Source organism: Salvelinus fontinalis, chromosome 10 (genome assembly GCF_029448725.1).
Source record: "Salvelinus fontinalis isolate EN_2023a chromosome 10, ASM2944872v1, whole genome shotgun sequence".
Lineage (NCBI taxonomy): Eukaryota > Metazoa > Chordata > Actinopteri > Salmoniformes > Salmonidae > Salvelinus > Salvelinus fontinalis.
In genome coordinates this window covers 31,445,105-31,466,525 of record NC_074674.1, presented here as the reverse complement: position 1 = coordinate 31,466,525, position 21,421 = coordinate 31,445,105, and the positions used below count along the sequence as shown (strand labels likewise).

General features: G+C 44.1%; 1 protein-coding gene across 1 annotated transcript in view; it reads left to right on the top strand.

Annotated features, from left to right (window-relative positions):
- Positions 1-5,595: 5,595 nt before the first annotated feature.
- The window catches only part of LOC129864012 (protein mono-ADP-ribosyltransferase PARP14-like), a 43,979-nt gene continuing 28,153 nt past the window's right edge, over positions 5,596-21,421 (top strand). Inside the window, exons 1-2 of the mRNA XM_055936537.1 lie at positions 5,596-5,868; positions 6,027-6,142. Of these exons, the coding sequence (XP_055792512.1) occupies positions 5,685-5,868; positions 6,027-6,142 (300 nt within the window). The 5' untranslated portion in view covers positions 5,596-5,684. The remainder of the gene's footprint in view (positions 5,869-6,026; positions 6,143-21,421) is intronic.

The following is a 21,421-nucleotide window of genomic DNA, read 5'->3' as shown; positions in this document are numbered from 1 at the left end:
ACACACACACACACACACACACACACACACACACACACACACACACACACACACACACACACACACACACACACACACACACACACACACACACACACACACACACACACACACAATACATTTATTAAACATACAGTTGAAGTCGGAAATTTACATACACTTAGGTTGGAGTAATTAAAACTTGTTTTTCAACCATTACACACATTTTTTGTTAACAAACTATAGTTTTGGGAAGTCGGTTAGGACATCTACTTTGTGCATGACACAAGTGATTTTTCCAACAATTGTTTACAGACAGATTATTTGACTTATAGTTCACTGTATCACAATTCCAGTGGGTCAGAAGTTTACATGCACTAAGTTGACTGTGCCTTTAAACAGCTTGGAAAATTTCTGAAAATGAGGTCATGGCTTTAGAAGCTTCTGATAGACAAATTGACATAATTTGCATCCATTGGAGGTGTACCTGTGGATGTATTTCAAGGCCTACCTTCAAATCTAGTGCCTCTTTGCTTGGCATCATGGGAAAATCAAAAGAAATCAGCCAAGACCTCAGAAAACAATTGTTGACCTCCACAAGTCTGGTTCATCCTTGGGAGCAATTTCAAAATGCCTGAAGGTACCACGTTCATCTGTACAAACAATAGTACACAAGTATAAACACCATAGGACCATGCAGCCGTCATACCGCTCAGGAAGGAGACACGAGATGTCTCCTAGAGATGAACGTACTTTGGTGCGAAAGGTGCAAATCAATCCCAGAACAACAGCAAAGGACCTTGTGAAGATGCTGGAGGAAACAGGTACAGAAGTATCTATATCCAAAGTTAAACAAGTCCTATATCGACATAACCTGAAAGGCCACTCAGCAAGGAAGAAGCCACTGCTCCAAAACCGCCATAAAAAAGCAAGACTACGGTTTGCAACTGCACATGGGGACAAAGATTGTACCTTTTGGAGAAATGTCCTCTGGTCTGATGAAACAAATATAGAACTGTTTGGCCATAATGACCATCATTTTGTTTGGAGGAAAAGGGGGACGCTTGCAAGCCAAAGAAGACCGTCAGAACCGTGACACACGGGGGTGGCAGTGTCGTGTTGGGGGGGGGGACTGGTGCACTTCACAAAATAGATAGCATCATGAGGTAGGAAAATTATGTGGATAAATTGAACCAACATCTCAAGACATCAGTCATGAAGTTAAAGCTTGTTCACAAATGCGTCTTCCAAATGGACAATGACCCCAAGCATATGTCCAAAGTTGTGGCAAAATGGCTTAAGAACAACAAAGTCAAGGTATTGGTTTGTCCCTTCAGACAATTTGTGGGCAGACCCGAAAAAGAGTGTGGGAGCAAGGAGGCCTACAAACCTGACTCAGTTACACCAGCTCTGTCATGAGGAATGGGCCAAAATTCACCCAACTTATAGTGGGAAGCTTGAGGAAGGCTACCCAAAACGTTTGACCCAAGTTAAACAACTTAAAGGCAATGCTACCAAATACTAATTGAGTGTATGTAAACTTCTGACCTGTCACGTTCGTCGTAGTGAGGAGACCAAGGCGCAGCGTAATGTGAATACATTCTTCTTTAATAAAAAGAAGAACACTTAAACAAACTAACAAAAACAACAACACAAACGTGAAGCTATAATAACAGAGTGCTGCCATGTAACTACACATAGACAACTTCCCACACAGACAGGTGGGAAAAGGTAACCTAAGTATGGTTCTCAAATAAAAGACAACGATAGACTCTGATTGAGAACCACACCTGGCCAAAGACACAAAAATACAAATCATAGAAAAAAGAACATAGAATGCCCACCCAAATCACACCCTGGCCAAACCAAAATACAGACATAAACAGCTCTCTACGGTCAGGGTGTGACATGACCCACTGGGAATGTGATGAAATAAATAAAAGCTGAAATAAGTCATTCTCTCTACTATTATTCTGACATTTCACTTTCTTAAAATAAAGTGGTGATCCTAACTAACCTAAGACAGGGAATTTTTACAAGGAATTGGGAAAAACTGAGTTTAAATGTATTTGGCTAAGGTGTATGTAAACTTCCGACTTCAACTGTTTAGAGTCAGGATGTAAGGCTTACTAGTTATGGCAAATGTAAAAATAATAATAGCCCAATGGTGCATGTACAAAGAAAAAGAATGCAATTCAACCATTGATGGATGGTGACGAAAATAATGACATTGCTAGTAGTCATGTTAATCTTTTCAATGTTTTATTGGTGGTGTTTATGGATTTGCATGTGGCTGTGCATTATATGATGCCTGGATAGGAAAGAGGATCTGATCATGTCCATTGGTATTCTTGAAATATTCTGGATCCAAAAAGACATACATTTGTTTTGGAGTTAATTCACCATCTGCTTGCATTGTTTGGTAGTGTATTAGCGTGGTATGAGACAACATAACCAATACAATTTTAGTAAAATAAAAATGAACAGTATTTTCCTAAATTGGTGTTATCACATCAACAACCAACAAAATCCTTTAGAATATTTTCAGTATAGAATGACATGTACACAGATTATATGACATCTTTTTGCATTTTGTCTTAATGATTGTTCTTTAGTAAATAGGAAAGTCAGCAGTGGGTTAGTCCGAGAAACATTAACTCAACAGTTGTTTTATGTCTGTGAAACCTTGAAATGTACATAATGAGAAGTGATTTTATTGGGTAATAGTATCAAATATATATCATTTATATCAAAATTTATACCAAATATATATCATTTGCACTCGTATAAACTGTTTTCATCACTAGCTTGTAAACCCATTCTTGTATGTTTGAAATAGCGCTCATATTAACTGTTTTCATCACAAATCTGTCAATCAACCAAATGTATTTCTTTAAACCCATCTTTGCATCATCAGTTGTCACAAAGTGTTTTACAGATACCCAGTCTAAAAAAAACTAAGACCAATCAATGCATATGGCGAAGCACAGCATCTAGGAAACACTCCCTAGAAGTCATAAACGTAGGATTAAAAATAGAGCTGAATCATGCTCCGAGGGCTGTGCTGAGTGCACATTTAAGACTACATGAACCCCTTATTGCTATTCAAGATGTTCCAACGTTCATAGTTGACCAGCAGTGTCCGATAATAACCAGGGTGGCTATAGAGTGGGCAAAAGTTCAACACTCAGGAGTCAATGTCATGTCATTTGTCTTTTTCAGAGAGAGAGAGAGAGAGAGAGAGAGAGAGAGAGAGAGAGAGAGAGAGAGAGAGAGAGAGAGAGAGAGAGAGACGACCTATTACATAAAGTTATCGCAGATGCACACTATGTAACACATTATATTAATAATTCCCCAAAACTTTGCAACGTTGTTAAACATTTGTTACTTTGGTATACATCGACAGATGTAGTAGAAAGAGTAAGAGAGCGAGAGAGTAATATTACACCGTTTAATAATAGATCATCACTCACACACACACAGACATGGCTTCATATTTGTTCATAGTTTTTTATCATAGATTGATCGTAGTTGGCCATAGTTTCTAATCATAGTTTCAAATCATAGTTTCTAGTCTGAGATGTTTTGATATAAGAGGCTTGAAAAGAACCTAAGAGGGCAGAAGCTATTTTCTACAAACATTATGAAGAAAAACAACGGCCACTGCTCAATGGATAAATAGCCTTCATATTTTTAAAACATAGATGTCAATGAAAACAATTGATAAATATCAGTCTTAAATAATATCTATATACAAAGATCACATTGAATATTCAACTCGCCTTCAAATAGCGCCATGAGGAAGAAAAGATTCCCAAATTATATTTGTGCTATTCAGTCTTCAGGATGTTCTGGGATGATGGCTTTTGGGGAAGGGCAGTTGAGTGAGCTGGGGCCTTTTATGGCCCTGCCTCTGGGAGCCTATCAGCTTGTGACATGATGCGAGAGTGAAAGAGGGCCTACCTGTAAGATCTTTTGTGATATTTTGTGCTACAAACATGCTTATACTTAAAGAGGTGTTTGACCATTCATCTCAAACACTCATGTTGACAAGATGTTGGGGAATCACTGGAGGAATGTACTGACAAACTGAGCATCTCAGTGTACAGCTCAATAAACCGAATGGGTGTTTTGTTACATTTCAGTCTTCTGTGAAGTATTTAAAGTGTCATATTGGGATGGCTATGAAAAGCCAAATGACATTTACTCCTGAGGTGCTGACCTGTTGCACCCTCTACAACCCCTGTGATTATTATTATTTGACCCTGCTGGTCATCTATGAACGTTTGAACATCTTGGCCATCAATCAATCAATCAAATGTATTTATGAAGCCGTTCTTACATCAGCTAATGTCACAAAGTGCTGTACAGAAACCCAGCCTAAAACCCCAAACACGCATGCAATGCAGGTGTAGAAGCACGGTGGCTAGGAAAAACTCCCTAGAAAGGCCAGAACCTAGGAAGACACCTAGAGAGGAGCCAGGCTATGAGGGGTGGCCAGTCCTCTTCTGGCTGTGCCGGGTGAGATGGCCAAGATGTTCAAATGTTCATAGATGACCAGCAGGGTCAAATAATAATACCATGTACTGTTATAATCTCAACCCGGCACAGCCAGAAGACGACTGGCCACCCCTCAGAGCCTGGTTCCTCTATAGGTTTCTTCCTAGGTTCCTGCCTTTCTAGAGAGTTTTTATAAAGACAACATACGGGTAGAGAAGTAGAGGAAATGTCTACAAAATAGATTTGGTGTTTGTCAACTGAGGTACAGTGTATTAAGACCTTTCCCAGTTGAGCTATCCAGCTCCGTAAGGGCTCTGTAGAAATGTGCAAAAGTTACAGCACCATTTTGATACACTCTGTCTTTATCCATCCATTATCTCCCCTATTTTCCATCATATTTCCTCTCTTTTGAGGTTGTTACAAATATTAGAAGCTTTAATGATGCTTCAATTTGGAGACAGCTGACAGCCCCATAGCCTTAGCCCATGCTGTCCCTCCCTCCCTTGTGCCATATTTCCCTCTGTGCGTCATCGGGTAGGGCTACACCTGTGACTCAATAGACTACAGACTGTTTAATGCCAGGAAAATGAGTGCAGTGCAACAGTTAACTAGTGTAGCAAATTTGGGGGGGAACCCCTGACCTGGACTCGAACCTGGATCCAGTGACTGTCAATCTGTCTTTCTGTGTAAGGGGCCATAGAAAGAGAATGATTTACGCAGAGAGAGACAGAAAGAGGATTCCCTCATTGCTCCAGCTCTCAGAAAATTCTAACAAAGTTATTATCTGAGGCATAGTGTCATCTACTAGTGAACATGTGTACCTTCCTCCTGTAAGGTCCTGTCCATTGGGACATCTTGCCCATGTCTGTCTGTGATCACGTTCACTCTCTCCAAGAGCATGAACTAACATTCATTATTTTTGTTAATGGTTAAGCAGGTGAAAATATAATGCACATCGTTTCCATTCGCCATTTGTTTTAAACAACACGTTCTTAAGTTAAACACATTAATGAGAAAAGCATAGGCTAAAAGGTTTATATACCCCACTGCCTACTCATATAAGGTGTGGTTATAGGATCAGTAGGTCCATTGTACACACGATTTCCTCCTCAACCGAGCCTGAAACGAAAGTGAAACAGTGGAAGCAGTGAAATAGGACAACACGTTTCATACCCAAACAGTCTTCGCATGAGAGGGGAGAAACGATGGATGAATATCCTTATCCCATCACTGTAGACGTCAGTTGGACAAACTCGGTCTCTAAAGGGATACAGAACAAGCTTCAGATTTATTTTCAAAGTAAAAAGAAGTCGAGTGGAGGGGACTGCTTGGTGCACTACGAGGATCAACACTCCACTAGAGCAACTGTTTATTTCAAATCTGAGGATGGTAAGCAGATCACCACGGATGAATATAGTATAGTTGTCATTTTATAGCCTACTGTAGGATATCATAATTGTGAAATATTGTTAACCATACAAATGTAAATATGTACAAGTGACTTCCAGTAAAGTGACGTGTGCATGATGTCGCATTTGTCTCCACAGTCAGGGAAAGGGTTCTATCGAGAGATAACCATGAAATGACTGTAGACAATGAAACTGTGAAGCTGCGCTTGTCATCATCATCGGGGGAAAATCTGAAAGAGGCTTGCTCTCCGTCGGTGAGTAGTTCATGTCAGTGGTTCACAAACCTTTTATAGTCCCGTACCTCTTCAAACATTCAACCTCCAGCTGAAGACCCCCTCTAGCACCAGGGTCAGCACAATCTCAAATGCTGTTTTTTTTGTAAGCCTGCCACACAGGCTTTTGTAAGCCTGCCATTTATTAAACATAAGAATAGGTGTGAGTTTTTTGTCACAACCCTGCTCGTGGGAAGTGACAAAGAGCTCTTAAAGGACCAGGGCACAAATAATAATACAATAATCAATAATTTTGCTCTTTATTTAACCATCTTAAAACCTTATTTGTTCATTGAAAATTCTGAATAATTCACCACAGGTTAATGAGAGGGGTGTGCTTGAAAAGATGAACATAACTCTACAATGTTGGGTTGTATTGGAGTGAGTCTGTCTTAAATAATTTTCCGCTCACAGTCATGTATTTAGTTTTCATGCTACTGAGGGCCGAGAATCAACTCTCACATAGGTACATGGTTGCAAAGGGCATCAGTATCTTAACAGCACGATTTGCCAAGGCAGGATACTCTGAGCGCAGCCCAATCCAGAAATCTGGCAGTGGCTTCTGATTAAATAACATTTTCACAAAACCGCTTGTTGCAATTTCAATTAGGCTCTCAGTTGTTTGTGTCATCAGTTTCGGGAAAGTATCTGCGTAATTGCGCACCCAACTCACTCAGTTGCTTCGCTATATCACATTTGACATTGTACGTAAACTTGAGTTAATTTGCACACAAAAAAATCATACAATGATGGAAAGACCTGTGTGTTGTCCTTGTTAATGCAGACAGAGAAGAGCTCCAACTTCTTAATCATAGCCTCAATTTTGTCCCACACATTGAATATAGTTGCAGAGAGTCCCTGTAATCCTAGATTCATATCATTCAGGCGAGAACAAACATCACCCAGAATGGCCAGTCGAATGAGAAATTCGTTATCATGCCAGCGGTCAGACAAGTGAAAATTATGGTTAGTAAAGAATATTTTAAGCTCGTCTCTCAATTTAAAAAAAAACTTGTCAATACTTTGCCACTTGATAACCAGCGCACTTCTGTATGTTGTAAAAGTGTTACATGGTGTAATGTTGTTCGTCTGAGGAAGAAGGAGTAGACCAAAGCGCAGCACGTGTTCATGATGTTTATTATAACCTGAACACTGAAACAAAAACAAAAGTGGAACAAAACACACCAGTTCTGTCAAGTACTCACACAAAACAGAAAACAACTACCCACAAAACCAACATGGTAAATGGCAACCTAAATAGGCTCCCCAATCAGAGACAACGAGAAACAGCTGTCTATGATTGGGAACCAATTCAAGCCACCATAAACCTACAAACCGCTAGACCACAAAAAATCCCCATAGATTTTCAAAATCCCTAGACAACACAAAAACCCTAGAAAATCCCCATAGATAAACAAAAACCCTAGACAAGACAAAAACCCTAGACAATACAAAAACCCTAACAATACAAAAACCTAACAAACCACCCTTGTCACACCCTGACCTAACCAAAAAATAAAGAAAACAAATATAACTAAAGTCAGGGCGTGACACATGGTCGTTGCCCATATCATTGTGTAATGCAGAAAATAGACGAGAGTTCAGGGGCCTTGCTTTAACAAAATTAAACATTTTCACTGTAGTGTCCAAAACGTTTCAAGCTGTCAGGCATTCCCTTCTCGGTGGATTCTGCAGTGTACCCAAGTGGCGTTGGGAGCAACTGCTTGCACGCGCATTACCACTCCACTATGTCTCCCTCCCTTTTGCACCAATAGTACAGATACCAACATGAGCAGCAGCTTCGTTTGGCTCCATATGGACCGTGAGTGGAATTCCCGCGAGAGAGTAACGGTTAATGTGATCGGATGTTAATTATTTGACTAGGCTACCTGTATTTGACATTGTGTTGTTATTTCGCTGAACAGTAGACGGTTTAATTTTATTTTTGGCAGTGAAACGAGTCTACTTAGGCGAGAGAACTCGCCCAAATGTATAGCCCCATTGGAAAATATAAATGGACTGTTTGAAAATGTGAAAAAAGTTACAAATAAATAAATATATATAAAAAAAAATTTAAGAGTGTGTGTATATATATTGTTTCATGTGAATCACGTTTTTATTTGGCATATTCCCGACAACATTTGTAACGGTTGTCGAAGTCGTTCTCCTCCTCAGACGAGGAGGAGCATGGATCGGACCAACATGCAGAGTGGAAAGTGGTCATATTTTAAGGAACGTAGACTGAACACTTACACATACAAAAACAACAAACGTGACAAAACCGAGAACAGTCCCGTGTGGCACGAACACTGACACGAGATACATCACCCACAAACAAACAGTGAGAACAGCCTACCTTAATATGGTTTTCAATCAGAGGAAACGTCAAACACCTGCCTCTAATTGAGAACCATATCAGGCAACACATTAAACCCAACATAGAAACACAATACATAGAATGCCCACCCCAACTCACGCCCTGACCAACTAAACACATACAAAAACAAGGAAAACAGGTCAGGAACGTGACAACATTGCCGGGTACCTCAGTTTGGTAATACCAGGTCTATATGAATTGCTACATTTTAAAACACTAGCTTCAACTGTTGGCAGTGGTGGGAAAAGTACCCAATTTTCATACTTGAAAAAAAGTAAATATACCTTAATAGAAAATTACTCAAGTAAAAGTGAGTCACCCAGAAAAATTCTACTTGAGTAAAATTCAAAAAGTATTTGGTTTTAAATATACTTAAGTATCAAAAGTAAAAGTACAAATTCCTTATATTAAGCGAACCAAGCAGCATGATTTTGTTTTTTATTGTTATTTACGGATGGCCAGGGACCCACTCAAACACTCAGATATAATTTAAACAAAACAGTTGTGTTTAGTGAGTCTGGCAGTTTAGATGCAGTAGGGATGACCAGGGATTTTCTCTTTAAGTGCGTGAATTAAACCATTTTCCTGTCCTGCTAAGCATTCGAAATGTAACGAGTACTTTTGGGTGTCAGGGAAAATGTATGGAGTAGAAAGTACATAATTCTTTTTAGGAATGTAGTGGAGTAAAAGTAAAAGTTGTCAAAAATATAAATAGTAAAGTACAGATGCTCCAAAAAACTACTTATGAAGCACTTTAAAGTATTTCTACTTAAGTACTTTGTAAGGGCTGTTGTCCTCCTCTTCCTCAGATGAGGAGAGGAGAGAAGGATCAGTGGACCAATACGCAGCATTAGGGAAATATGCCATCTCTTTATTTGACACGACGGCACACGAAAACAAAACACTTACAAATTTACAAAACAAGAAAACGACGTAGATGAAAACCTGAACATGAACTTACATAACTAAAACGTAAAACTCACGGACAGGAACAGACTACATCAAAACGAACGAACAGCCAAACAGTCCCGTATGGTACATACATCGACGAAACAGGAGACAATCACCCACAAACAAACAGTGAGAACACCCTACCTAAATATGACTCTCAATTAGAGGAAAACGCAAAACACCTGCCTCTAATTAAGAGCCATACCAGGCAACCCAAAACCAACATAGAAACAGAAAACATAGACTGCCCACCCAAAACACACGCCCTGACCATAAACACATACAAAAACAACATAAAACAGGTCAGGAACGTTACAGAACCCCCCCCTCAAGGTGCGAACGCCAGGCGCACCAGCACAAAGTCCAGGGGAGGGTCTGGGTGGGCAGTTGACCACGGTGGTGGCTCAGGCTCTGGACGCTGTCCCCACACCACCATAGTCACTCCCCGCTTCTGTCTTCCCCTCCCAATGACCACCCTCAAACTAACATCCCCTAAATGAACAGCCAACACCGGGATAAAGGGCAGCACCGGGACAAGGGGCAGCACCGGGACAAGGGGCGGCACCGGGACAAGGGGCGGCACCGGGACAAGGGGCGGCACCGGGATAAGGGGCGGCAGGTCCCGGCTGAGAGACTCTGGCAGATCCCGGCTGAGGGACTCTGGCAGGTCCCGGCTGAGGGACTCTGGCAGGTCCCGGCTGAGGGACTCTGGCAGGTCCCGGGTGAGGGACTCTGGCAGGTCCCGGGTGAGGGACTCTGGCAGGTCCCGGCTGAGGGACTCTGGCAGGTCCCGGCTGAGGGACTCTGGCAGGTCCCGGCTGAGGGACTCTGGCAGGTCCCGGCTGAGGGACTCTGGCAGGTCCCGGCTGAGGGACTCTGGCAGGTCCCGGCTGGACGGCTCTGGCAGGTCCCGGCTGGACGGCTCTGGCAGGTCCCGGCTGGACGGCTCTGGCAGGTCCCGGCTGGACGGCTCTGGCAGGTCCCGGCTGGACGGCTCTGGCAGGTCCCGGCTGGACGGCTCTGGCAGGTCCCGGCTGGACGGCTCTGGCAGGTCCCGGCAGGACGGCTCTGGCAGGTCCCGGCAGGACGGCTCTGGCTGGTCATGGCAGGACGGCTCTGGCTGGTCATGGCAGGACGGCTCTGGCTGGTCATGGCAGGACGGCTCTGGCTGGTCATGGCAGGACGGCTCTGGCTGGTTATTGCAGGACGGCTCTGTAGGGAGGAGAAGGAGAGACAGCCTGGTGCGTGGTCTAGGCACTGGCTGCGCTGGAGAGGAGGAAACAGCTGGAGAGAGAACCCGGAGAGACAGCCTGGTACGGGGGGCTGCCACCGGAGGACTGGTACATGGAGGTGGCACCGGGTATAACGGACCGTGAAGGAGGACCCGTGCTCTTGAGCACCGAGCCTGCCCAACCTTACCAGGTTGAATGGTGCCCGTAGCCCTGCCAGTGCGGCGAGGTGGAATAGCCCGCACTGGGCTATACTGGCAAACCAGCCGGCCCGAGGAGACGCACTGGTGGCCAGATGCGTTGGGCCGGCTTCATGACATCCAGCTCGATGCCCAACTTAGCCCTCCCAGTGCGGCAAGGTGGAATAGCCCGCACTGGGCTAAGCACGCGTACTGGGGACACCGTGCGCTTTACCGCATAACACGGTGTCTTACCAGTACGACGCCTTCTACCTCCACGGTAAGCACGGGGAGTTGGCTCAGGTATCCTACCCGGCTTTGCCACACTCCTCGTGTTCCCCCCCCCCCCAAGAAATTTTTGGGTCTGACTCACGGGCTCCCAACCGCGTCGCCGCGCTGCCTCCTCATACCAGCAGCTCTCAGCCTTCGCTGCTTCCAACTCATCCTTGGGACGGGGATATTCCACTGGCTGAGCCCAGGGTCCTCTACCGTCCAGGATCTCCTCCCAAGTCCAGGAGTCCTTGTTGCTCTGTTGAGCACTCCCTTGCCGCTTGGTCCTAGTTTGGTGGGTGATTCTGTAAGGGCTGTTGTCCTCCTCTTCCTCAGATGAGGAGAGGAGAGAAGGATCAGTGGACCAATACGCAGCATTAGGGAAATATGCCATCTCTTTATTTGACACGACGGCACACGAAAACAAAACACTTACAAATTTACAAAACAAGAAAACGACGTAGACGAAAACCTGAACATGAACTTACATAACTAAAACGTAAAACTCACGGACAGGAACAGACTACATCAAAACGAACCGAACAACCAAAACAGTCCCGTATGGTACATACATCGACGAAACAGGAGACAATCACCCACAAACAAACAGTGAGAACACCCTACCTAAATATGACTCTCAATTAGAGGAAAACGCAAAACACCTGCCTCTAATTAAGAGCCATACCAGGCAACCCAAAACCAACATAGAAACAGAAAACATAGACTGCCCACCCAAAACACACGCCATGACCATAAACACATACAAAAACAACATAAAACAGGTCAGGAACGTTACATACTTTACACCACTGACTGTTGTATTGTTGACTTACTGTCAAATCAAATGTATGAACCTCTACTATCAAAGGTGTTGAGGCCTTTGCATTCCAGCTGCAGTTGTCCGGATTCAACCAATCAGAGATAAATGCGCGTATTCGTTGCCGTGCCCAGATTTGTCATGTATTTGTCTCATACAGTCAATGGTTTGTCTAAAGATAAATAAGGATTGTTGTAACAGACTGCTATCTTTAGTTGTAAGCAGTGTTAAAGTAAAGTTTCCACATGAATGTCAACTAACATCATAATTAGGCCTACATGTACTCAGTGGTGTTGTAGTGCTATTCTTTTAGGTGCGGGAGCCAAATATTTTTAAATTATGTCATAATTTCTCAATCAACGTTTCTAATGACAGATGTAGCCCATTGAATATCATTATAGAATTTGGATAAAATGCATCGTCCTCTAAAATATTACCTAAAAGAAGAATAGCTAAAATAATACATTTCACTGCACATATCCGGTGTATGTGACAATAAAAACATGTTATCTTACCTGAACTCAGCAAAATAAGAAAGGTCCCTTTTTCAGGACCCTGTCTTTCAAAGATCATTCGTAAAAATCCAAATAACTTCACAGATCTTCATCGTAAAGTGTTTAAACACCATTTCCCATGCTTGTTCAATGACCCATAAACAATTAATGAACATGCACCTGTGGAACAGTCGTTAAGACACTAACAGCTTACAGACGGTAGGCAATTAAAGTCACAGTTATGACAACTTAGGACACTAAAGAAGCCTTTCTACTGACTCTGAAAAACACAAAAAGAAAGATGCCCAGGGTCCCTGCTCATCTACGTGAACGTGCCTTAGCATGCTGCAAGGAGGCATGAGGACTGCAGATGTGGCCAGGGCAATAAATTGCAATGTCCGTACTGTGAGACGCCTAAGACAGCGCTACAGGGAGACAGGACAGACAGCTGATCGTCCTCGCAGTGGCAGACCACATGTAACAACACCTGCACAGGATCGGTACATCCGAACATCACACCTGCGGGACAGGTACAGGATGGCAACAACAACTGCACGAGTTACACCAGGAACGCACATTCCCTCCATCAGTGCTCAGACTGTCCGCAATAGGCTGAGAGAGGCTGGACTGAAGGGCTTGTAGGTCTGTTGTAAGGCAGGTCATCACCAGACATCACCGGCAACAACAACATCGCCTATGGGCACTAACCCACCGTCGCTGGACCAGACAGGACTGGCAAAAAGTGAGGAGTCGCGGTTTTGTCTCAACAGGGGTGATGGTCAGATTCGCGTTTATCGTCGAAGGAATGAGCATTACACCGAGGCCTGTACTCTGGAGCGGGATACGATTTGGAGGTGGAGGGTCCGTCATGGTCTGGGGCGGTGTGTCACAGCATCATCGGACTGAGCTTGTTGTCATTGCAGGCAATCTCAATGCTGTGCGTTACAGGGAAGACATCCTCCTCCCTCATGGCTTATCCTGACATAACCCTCCAGCATGACAATGTCACCAGCCATTCTGCTCATTCTGTGCTTGATTTCCTGCAAGACAGGAATGTCAGTGTTCTGCCATGGCCAGCGAAGAGCCCGGATCTCAATCCCATTGAGCATGTCTGGGACCTGTTGGATCGGAGGGTAAGGGCTAGTGCTTTTCCCTCCCCAGAAATGTCCGTTAACTTGCAGGTGCCTTGATGGAAGAGTGGGGTAACATCTCACAGCAAGAACTGGCTAATCTGGTGCAGTCCATGAGGAAGAGATGCACTGCAGTACTTAATGCAGCTGGTGGCCACAGCAGATACTGACTGTTACTTATGATTTTCACCGCCTCTTTGTTCAGGGACACATTATTACATTTCTGTTAGTCACATGTCTGTGGAACTTGTTCAGTTCATGTCTCAGTTGTTGAATCTTATGTTCATACAAATATTTACACATGTTAAGTTTGCTGAAAACAAACGCAGTTGACAGTGAAAGGACGTTTCTTTTTTTGCTGAGTTTATTTCAAAATAGTCCGTCATCACTGTCAAGAGTGAAGTCTATTTTTTCACGTTTTCCGGAAAAATGTCCAAACTCCAAACTGCATTTCAATCATTTTATCTCAATCAGTTTCATGGGAATATGCATTAAGATCTTCTTGAATTACTGTTTCAAGACCAAATTAGAAATGATGATGTTACATACTATTTGCCTTGTATTTTGTTTCAATCAAAACATAGGCTGTATCCTGCTTGGTGGCGTGAGCTGTTGAGTTTTGCCCTCATCAGAACTAAAAACATTGACATTTAGCTTCACTGAGCATCCTAAAAGAATTGACAGGTGTTTTTTGTGTAACAGTAATTTAGGCCTACTACTAATCCAAGAGTACAACCAATCCCCCAAAATGGAGGAGGCAGGTGGCAGCGGGAGGAGGTAGGGAACTGGTCTGTCTGCCCAATATAAAGGATCAAAACTGGCGGAGGAATAAAAATACCATAAATAGGAAAGTATACCAGTTTCATTTGAGGACCAGAATGTTGACAACTGTGCCATACAGGTTGCAAAATAGTTGGAAAGAGATTTTTGATGTACCGATTCGATATATGAGTTGATATAAAAAACAACGCAAGATTCAAGACTTCGTGCTTTTCAGCTAAAATTATTATAGAGAATTTTTGCCACCACGAAAATGTAGAAAAATTGGGGCATAAAATCAATGAAGCTCTGCAGATTTTGTTGTGAGGATACAGAATCAATAGACCATTTATTTTGGTATTGCCCTCAGGTAGCCTGTTTCTGGTCTCGGGTTCAGGAATGCATATTGTAGCATTGATCTAAAATTGACCCTAGCAATAGTACTGTTAGGAGATCTGGAGAGACCGGGTCAGTCAATTACTAATATACTAACACTCTTAGTAAAAGTATTTATCTTCAACTCGCAATCTGTGGATTCTATTTGATTAGATAGATTGAAATTGTACATTAAACATCACAGCATAGTTGAAAGATAGTCAAAATAAAACATAATAAAAAGTATGTTTGTATGACACTGAGGGGCAGTGTTTTTACAGCTAATGCCGGTTTGCCTGAGGCTGATGCCGTGCAGGTGTTTGTTCCCATGCAAATACACACATTCTCATTCAAATAAACGCATACAAGAACACGCACATACATGTAATAGTGCCAGAGGGAGCATGAAAATGTGAAGGAAAAAAACGATATATATTTTTATTTTATTTATTTGGCGTATCCCTGACGGCATTGCACGTACCTCTGGGGGTAAAAAGTTAATTTGAGTTGCCTCTTCGTTAATTCATCTGCCTTCCCCCTTCATAAAAAACATAATGTAAAAAATAGATTTTCCGCCCAGGAAAATTCTAACATGCTGACCAGTCTGACTGCCCGTCCGCATGTTGATTTTGTCCACCCACACCAGACGCGATCAGGACACACAGGTTGAAATATCAAAACGAACTCTGAACCAACAACATTAATTTGAGGACAGGTCGAAAAGCATTAAACATTTATGACAATTTAGCTAGCTAACTTGCTGTTGCTAGCTAATTTTCCATAAATAAATAATAAAATGGTAAACTGAGTTTGTTTCTAGTAATCTCTCCTCCTTCTTCTTCTTTGGACTTTATATGGCAGTTGGCAACCAACTTTAATGTAGGAGAATATAACACATTGAATCTGGTAAAAGATAATACAAACAAAAAAACATACATTTTATTTCCCCCCCTATCTTTGAAATGCAAGAGAAAGGTCATACATAGCAGTGTAGACGTCTTTGTCCTGTCGTGTCCCGTGTCCCTCGTATATATCTTTTTACATCTTTTTCTTCGCATATCTTTTAAAAATACTTTCTTAAGCCTCAACTTCTAAATACTCTCCTGCAACCCGCCTCACCCAATGTGGCGTGGATCTGCTTTTTTCTAAAGTATTTCTATTTACTTCTGATCTGGAATCCATCTACTGAAGATAGCCAGCTAACTGCCTACCAGCTATCAGTTAGCAAACCATTGCTAGCGGTCATCAGCTAACCTTTAGCTCGGAAAGCTCTCGCTAGTTCGAACAACGTGACTAAAACCAGAGCATAACGGACCTATCTCTCCATATCCCCGGATTCCTACCGCAAACTCTGAACATTTTCATCTGGATCTTCGCAACTAGCTAACCACAATCCCGGGTGACCACTCCTGGCTAGCGTTTCCATCCCGGAGCAGGCACCGGAGCAGGCACCAATTAGCCTGAAGCTAATTGGCTAGGGCTCCTGTGCTACCACTGAAGCCCACTCCTGGGCTACAAGACCCGGACCCATTTACTGCCGGTACGGAGCACGGAACCCCGCCTATCCTCTACGACTGGAATACCGACATAATCTGCCCGGGGACTCCAACAGGCCCCTCAGGCGTGACGCCCGCTGAAGGCCCATTCTGCTAACCTACTAGGCCTGTTAGCTACCTAGAGCTACCTGGAACCCTACTAATTCCACGACTGGTCTATCGACGTCACCGCACGAAGAGGCAAAAACAGACTTCCCCCCCATCGCGACGTCCCCCAAAGGCTAACTTGCCTGCCCCGGTCTGCTAACTGCTAGCTTATCTTGCAGCTAGCACAGCCAGGAAGCTAGCACCAGTTAGCAAACACAATTCTACAATTCACAACCTCTCTTTCGCCATCGCTATCCGGCTTGGATTCTCTGTCGACACGACCACGTCTGGTTTGCAGACGTGCCCTCAACCGGTGCCCTCAACCGGCCTCCGTCTGAGCAGACCCCCTCCGTCTGAGCAGACCACCCCCCCGGGCTACTAACTTTAAACGCGTGCTAGCTTAGTGGAGGCCTCACTACTCCATCTACGGCTGCCCCCTGGACACTATGATCACTTGGCTACATAGCTGATGCCTGCTTGACTGTCCATTAATTCACGGTACTCCATTCTGTTTATTTGTGTTTTATCTGTCGGCTCTGTGCCTTAACTCAGGATCTGTGTGTAGTTAATCCGACCCTCTCTGCCCAGTCGTCGCCATTTTTACCTTCTGTTGCTGTGTTAGCTGACTAGCTGCTGTTATCTCACCTGCTGTTTTAGCTAGCTCTCCCAATCATGACCAGCAATCACTTTGTGCCTTATTGTATGTCTCTCTCAAATATCAATATGCCTTGCATACTGTTGTTCAGGCTAGTTATCATTGTTTTGGTTTGCAATGGACCCACGTAGTTCCACTCTCCGTACCTCTGATACCTCCTTTGTCCCACCCCCCACACATGCGGTGACCTCACCAATTGAGACCAGCATGTCCAGAGATACAACCTCTCTTATCATCACCCAGTGCCTGGGCTTGCCTCCGCTGTACCCGTGCCCCACCATACCCTGGTCTGCACATTATGCCCAGAATCTATTCTACCACGCCCATAAATCTGCTCCTTTTATTCCTTGTCCCCAACGCTCTAGGCGACCAGTTTTGATAGCCTTTAGCCGCACCCTCATCCTACTACTGCTCTGTTCCTCGGGTGATGTGGAGGTAAACCCAGGCCCTGCATGTCCCCAGTCACCCTCATTTGTTGACTTCTGTGATCGAAAAAGCCTTGGCCTCATGCATGTCAACATCAGAAGCCTCCTCCCTAAGTTTGCCTTACTCACCGCTTTAGCACACTCTGCCAACCCTGATGTCCTTGCCGTGTCTGAATCCTGGCTTAGGAAGGCCACCAAAAACTCTGAGATTTCCATACCCAATTATAACACTTTCCGTCAAGATAGAACTGCCAAAGGGGGGGGAGTTGCAATCTACTGCAGAGATAGCCTGCAAAGTTCTGTCATACTTTCCAAGTCTATGCCCAAACAGTTTGAACTTCTAATTTTAAAAATTAATCTCTCCAGAAATAAGTCTCTCACTGTTGCCGCCTGCTACCGACCCCCCTCAGCCCCCAGCTGTGCCCTGGACACCATCTGTGAATTGATCGCTCCCCATCTAGCTTCAGAGTTTGTTCTGTTAGGTGACCTAAACTGGGATATGCTTAACACCCCGGCAGTCCTACAATCTAAGCTTGATGCCATCAATCTCACACAAATCATCAAGGAACCCACCAGGTACAACCCTAAATCCGTAAACATGGGCACCCTAATAGACATTATCCTGACCAACTTGCCCTCCAAATACACCTCTGCTGTCTTCAATCAAGATCTCAGCGATCACTGCCTCATTGCCTGTATCCGCCACGGGTCCACGGTCAAACGACCACCCCTCATCACTGTCAAACGCTCCCTGAAACACTTCTGCGAGCAGGCCTTTCTAATCGACCTGGCCCGGGTACCCTGGAAGGATATTGACCTCATCCCGTCAGTCGAGGATGCCTGGTCATTCTTTAAAAGTTACTTCCTCACCATATTAGACAAGCATGCTCCGTTCAAAAAATGCAGAACCAAGAACAGATATAGGCCTTGGTTCACTCCAGACCTGAACTCCCTCGACCAGCACAAAAACATCCTGTGGCGAACTGCAATAGCATCGAAGAGCCCCCGTGATATGCAACTGTTCAGGGAAGTCAGGAACCAATACACGCAGTCAGTCAGGAAAGCAAAGGCCAGCTTTTTCAAGCAGAAATTTGCATCCTGTAGCTCTAACTCCAAAAAGTTATGGGATACTGTAAAGTCCATGGAAAACAAGAGCACCTCCTCCCAGCTGCCCACTGCACTGAGGCTAGATAACACGGTCACCACTGATAAGTCCGTGATAATCGAAAACTTCAACAAACATTTCTCAATGGCTGGCCATGCCTTCCACCTGGCGACTCCAACCTTGGCCAACAGCCCCGCCCCCCCCGCTGCTACTCGCCCAAGCCTCCCCAGCTTCTCCTTTACCCATATCCAGATAGCAGATGTTCTGAAAGAGCTGGAAAACCTGGACCCATACAAATCAGCTGGGCTTGACAATCTGGGCCCCCTATTTCTGAAACTGTCCGCTGCCATTGTCGCACCCCCTATTACCAGCCTGTTCAACCTCTCCTTCGTATCATCTGAGATCCCCAAGGATTGGAAAGCTGCCGCTGTCATCCCCCTCTTCAAAGGGGGAGACACCCTGGACCCAAACTGTTACAGACCTATATCCATCCTGCCCTGCCTAGCTAAGGTCTTCGAAAGCCAAGTCAACAAACAGATCACTGACCATCTCGAATCCCACCGTACCTTCTCCGCTGTGCAATCCGGTTTCCGAGCCGGTCACGGGTGCACCTCAGCCACGCTCAAGGTACTAAACGATATCATAACCGCCATCGATAAAAGACATTACTGTGCAGCCGTCTTCATCGACCTGGCCAAGGCTTTCGACTCTGTCAATCACCATATTCTTATCGGCAGACTCAATAGCCTCGGCTTTTCTAATGACTGCCTTGCCTGGTTCACCAACTACTTTGCAGACAGAGTTCAGTGTGTCAAATCGGAGGGCATGTTGTCCGGTCCTCTGGCAGTCTCTATGGGGGTACCACAGGGTTCAATTCTCGGGCCGACTCTTTTCTCTGTATACATCAATGATGTTGCTCTTGCTGCGGGCGATTCCCTGATCCACCTCTACGCAGACGACACCATTCTGTATACTTCCGGCCCTTCCCTGGACACTGTGCCATCTAACCTCCAAACGAGCTTCAATGCCATACAACACTCCTTCCGTGGCCTCCAACTGCTCTTAAACGCTAGTAAAACCAAATGCATGCTTTTCAACCGTTCGATGCCTGCACCCGCACGCCCGACTAGCATCACCACCCTGGACGGTTCCGACCTAGAATATGTGGACATCTATAAGTACCTAGGTGTCTGGCTAGACTGCAAACTCTCCTTCCAGACTCATATCAAACATCTCCAATCCAAAATCAAATCTAGAGTCGGCTTTCTATTCCGGAACAAAGCCTCCTTCACTCACGCCGCCAAACTTACCCTAGTAAAACTGACTATCCTACCGATCCTCGACTTCGGCGATGTCATCTACAAAATAGCCTCCAATACTCTACTCAGCAAACTGGATGCAGTTTATCACAGTGCCATCCGTTTTTTTACTAAAGCACCTTATACGACCCACCACTGCGACCTGTATGCCCTAGTCGGCTGGCCCTCGCTACATGTTCGTCGTCAGACCCACTGGCTCCAGGTCATCTACAAGGCTATGCTAGGTAAAGTGCCGCCTTATCTCAGTTCACTGGTCACGATGGCTACACCCACCCGTAGCACGCGCTCCAGCAGGTGTATCTCACTGATCATCCCTAAAGCCAAAACCTCATTTGGACGCCTTTCCTTCCAGTTCTCTGCTGCCTGCGACTGGAACGAATTGCAAAAATCTCTGAAGTTGGAGACTTTTATCTCCCTCAACAACTTTAAAAATCTGCTATCCGAGCAGCTAACCGATCGCTGCAGCTGTACATAGTCCATCTGTAAACTACCCACCCAATTTACCTACCTCACCCCCATACTGCTTTTATTTATTTACTTTTCTGCACTTTTGCACACCAGTATCTCTTCTTGCACATGATCATCTGATGATTTATCACTCCAGTGTTAATCTGCTAAATTGTAATTATTCGATTTATTGCCTACCTCATGCCTTTTGCACACATTGTATATAGATTCTCTTTTTTCTACCATGTTATTGACTTGTCTATTGTTTACTCCATGTGTAACTCTGTGTTGTTGTCTGTTCACACTGCTATGCTTTATCTTGGCCAGGTCGCAGTTGCAAATGAGAACTTGTTCTCAACTAGTCTACCTGGTTAAATAAAGGTGAAATAAATATAAATAAAAAATATACTTTTAGGTGTAACTTAGATGTTGTCCACAAGATGGCAGCAGTGTGTGTGCAAAGTTTCAGACTGATCCAGTGAAGAATTACATTACTACAAAACATTTTGTATGAAGTCTGCCAGGAGTTTGCCCAAATGTGCCGAATTGGTACGTTTATACATTTTCAAGTAGATAACTATGGAGAACATGCAAAAATGCTATTGTAATAAAAAGTTTACACACTCCCAGGAATGTCATACATTATGGATCATTAGCTTCCCTACAGAAAATACACTAAGCTTCCCACATCTAGATGGCCGGGCGGGGGATGTGGAGCCAGAGACAGCAGTGGGGTCAAACTGGGAGAGGTGGGACGTCCAGCACGTCAAGCTTCACAAATAGAACCAAGTTATATTTTAGCGCCTGACTACGCAGCCGCTTGTGAGTAGTGTGGGTGCAATGATTGAATAACATGTATGTGTACATTTATTTTGCAAAGCTTGCGCATGCTACTCGAGCGGAGTGGTCCACCCACAAAGCTCGTGCACATGTTGATTTTGTCCACCCACACCAGACGCGATCAGGACACGCAGGTTGAAATATCAAAACAAACTCTGAACCAAATAAAATAAAATAAAAAAAGTATATTTTCCCTGTTATTGTGGGTGTAGTGAAATGCTCCAAGAGTGCAGTAGTATCTAACAG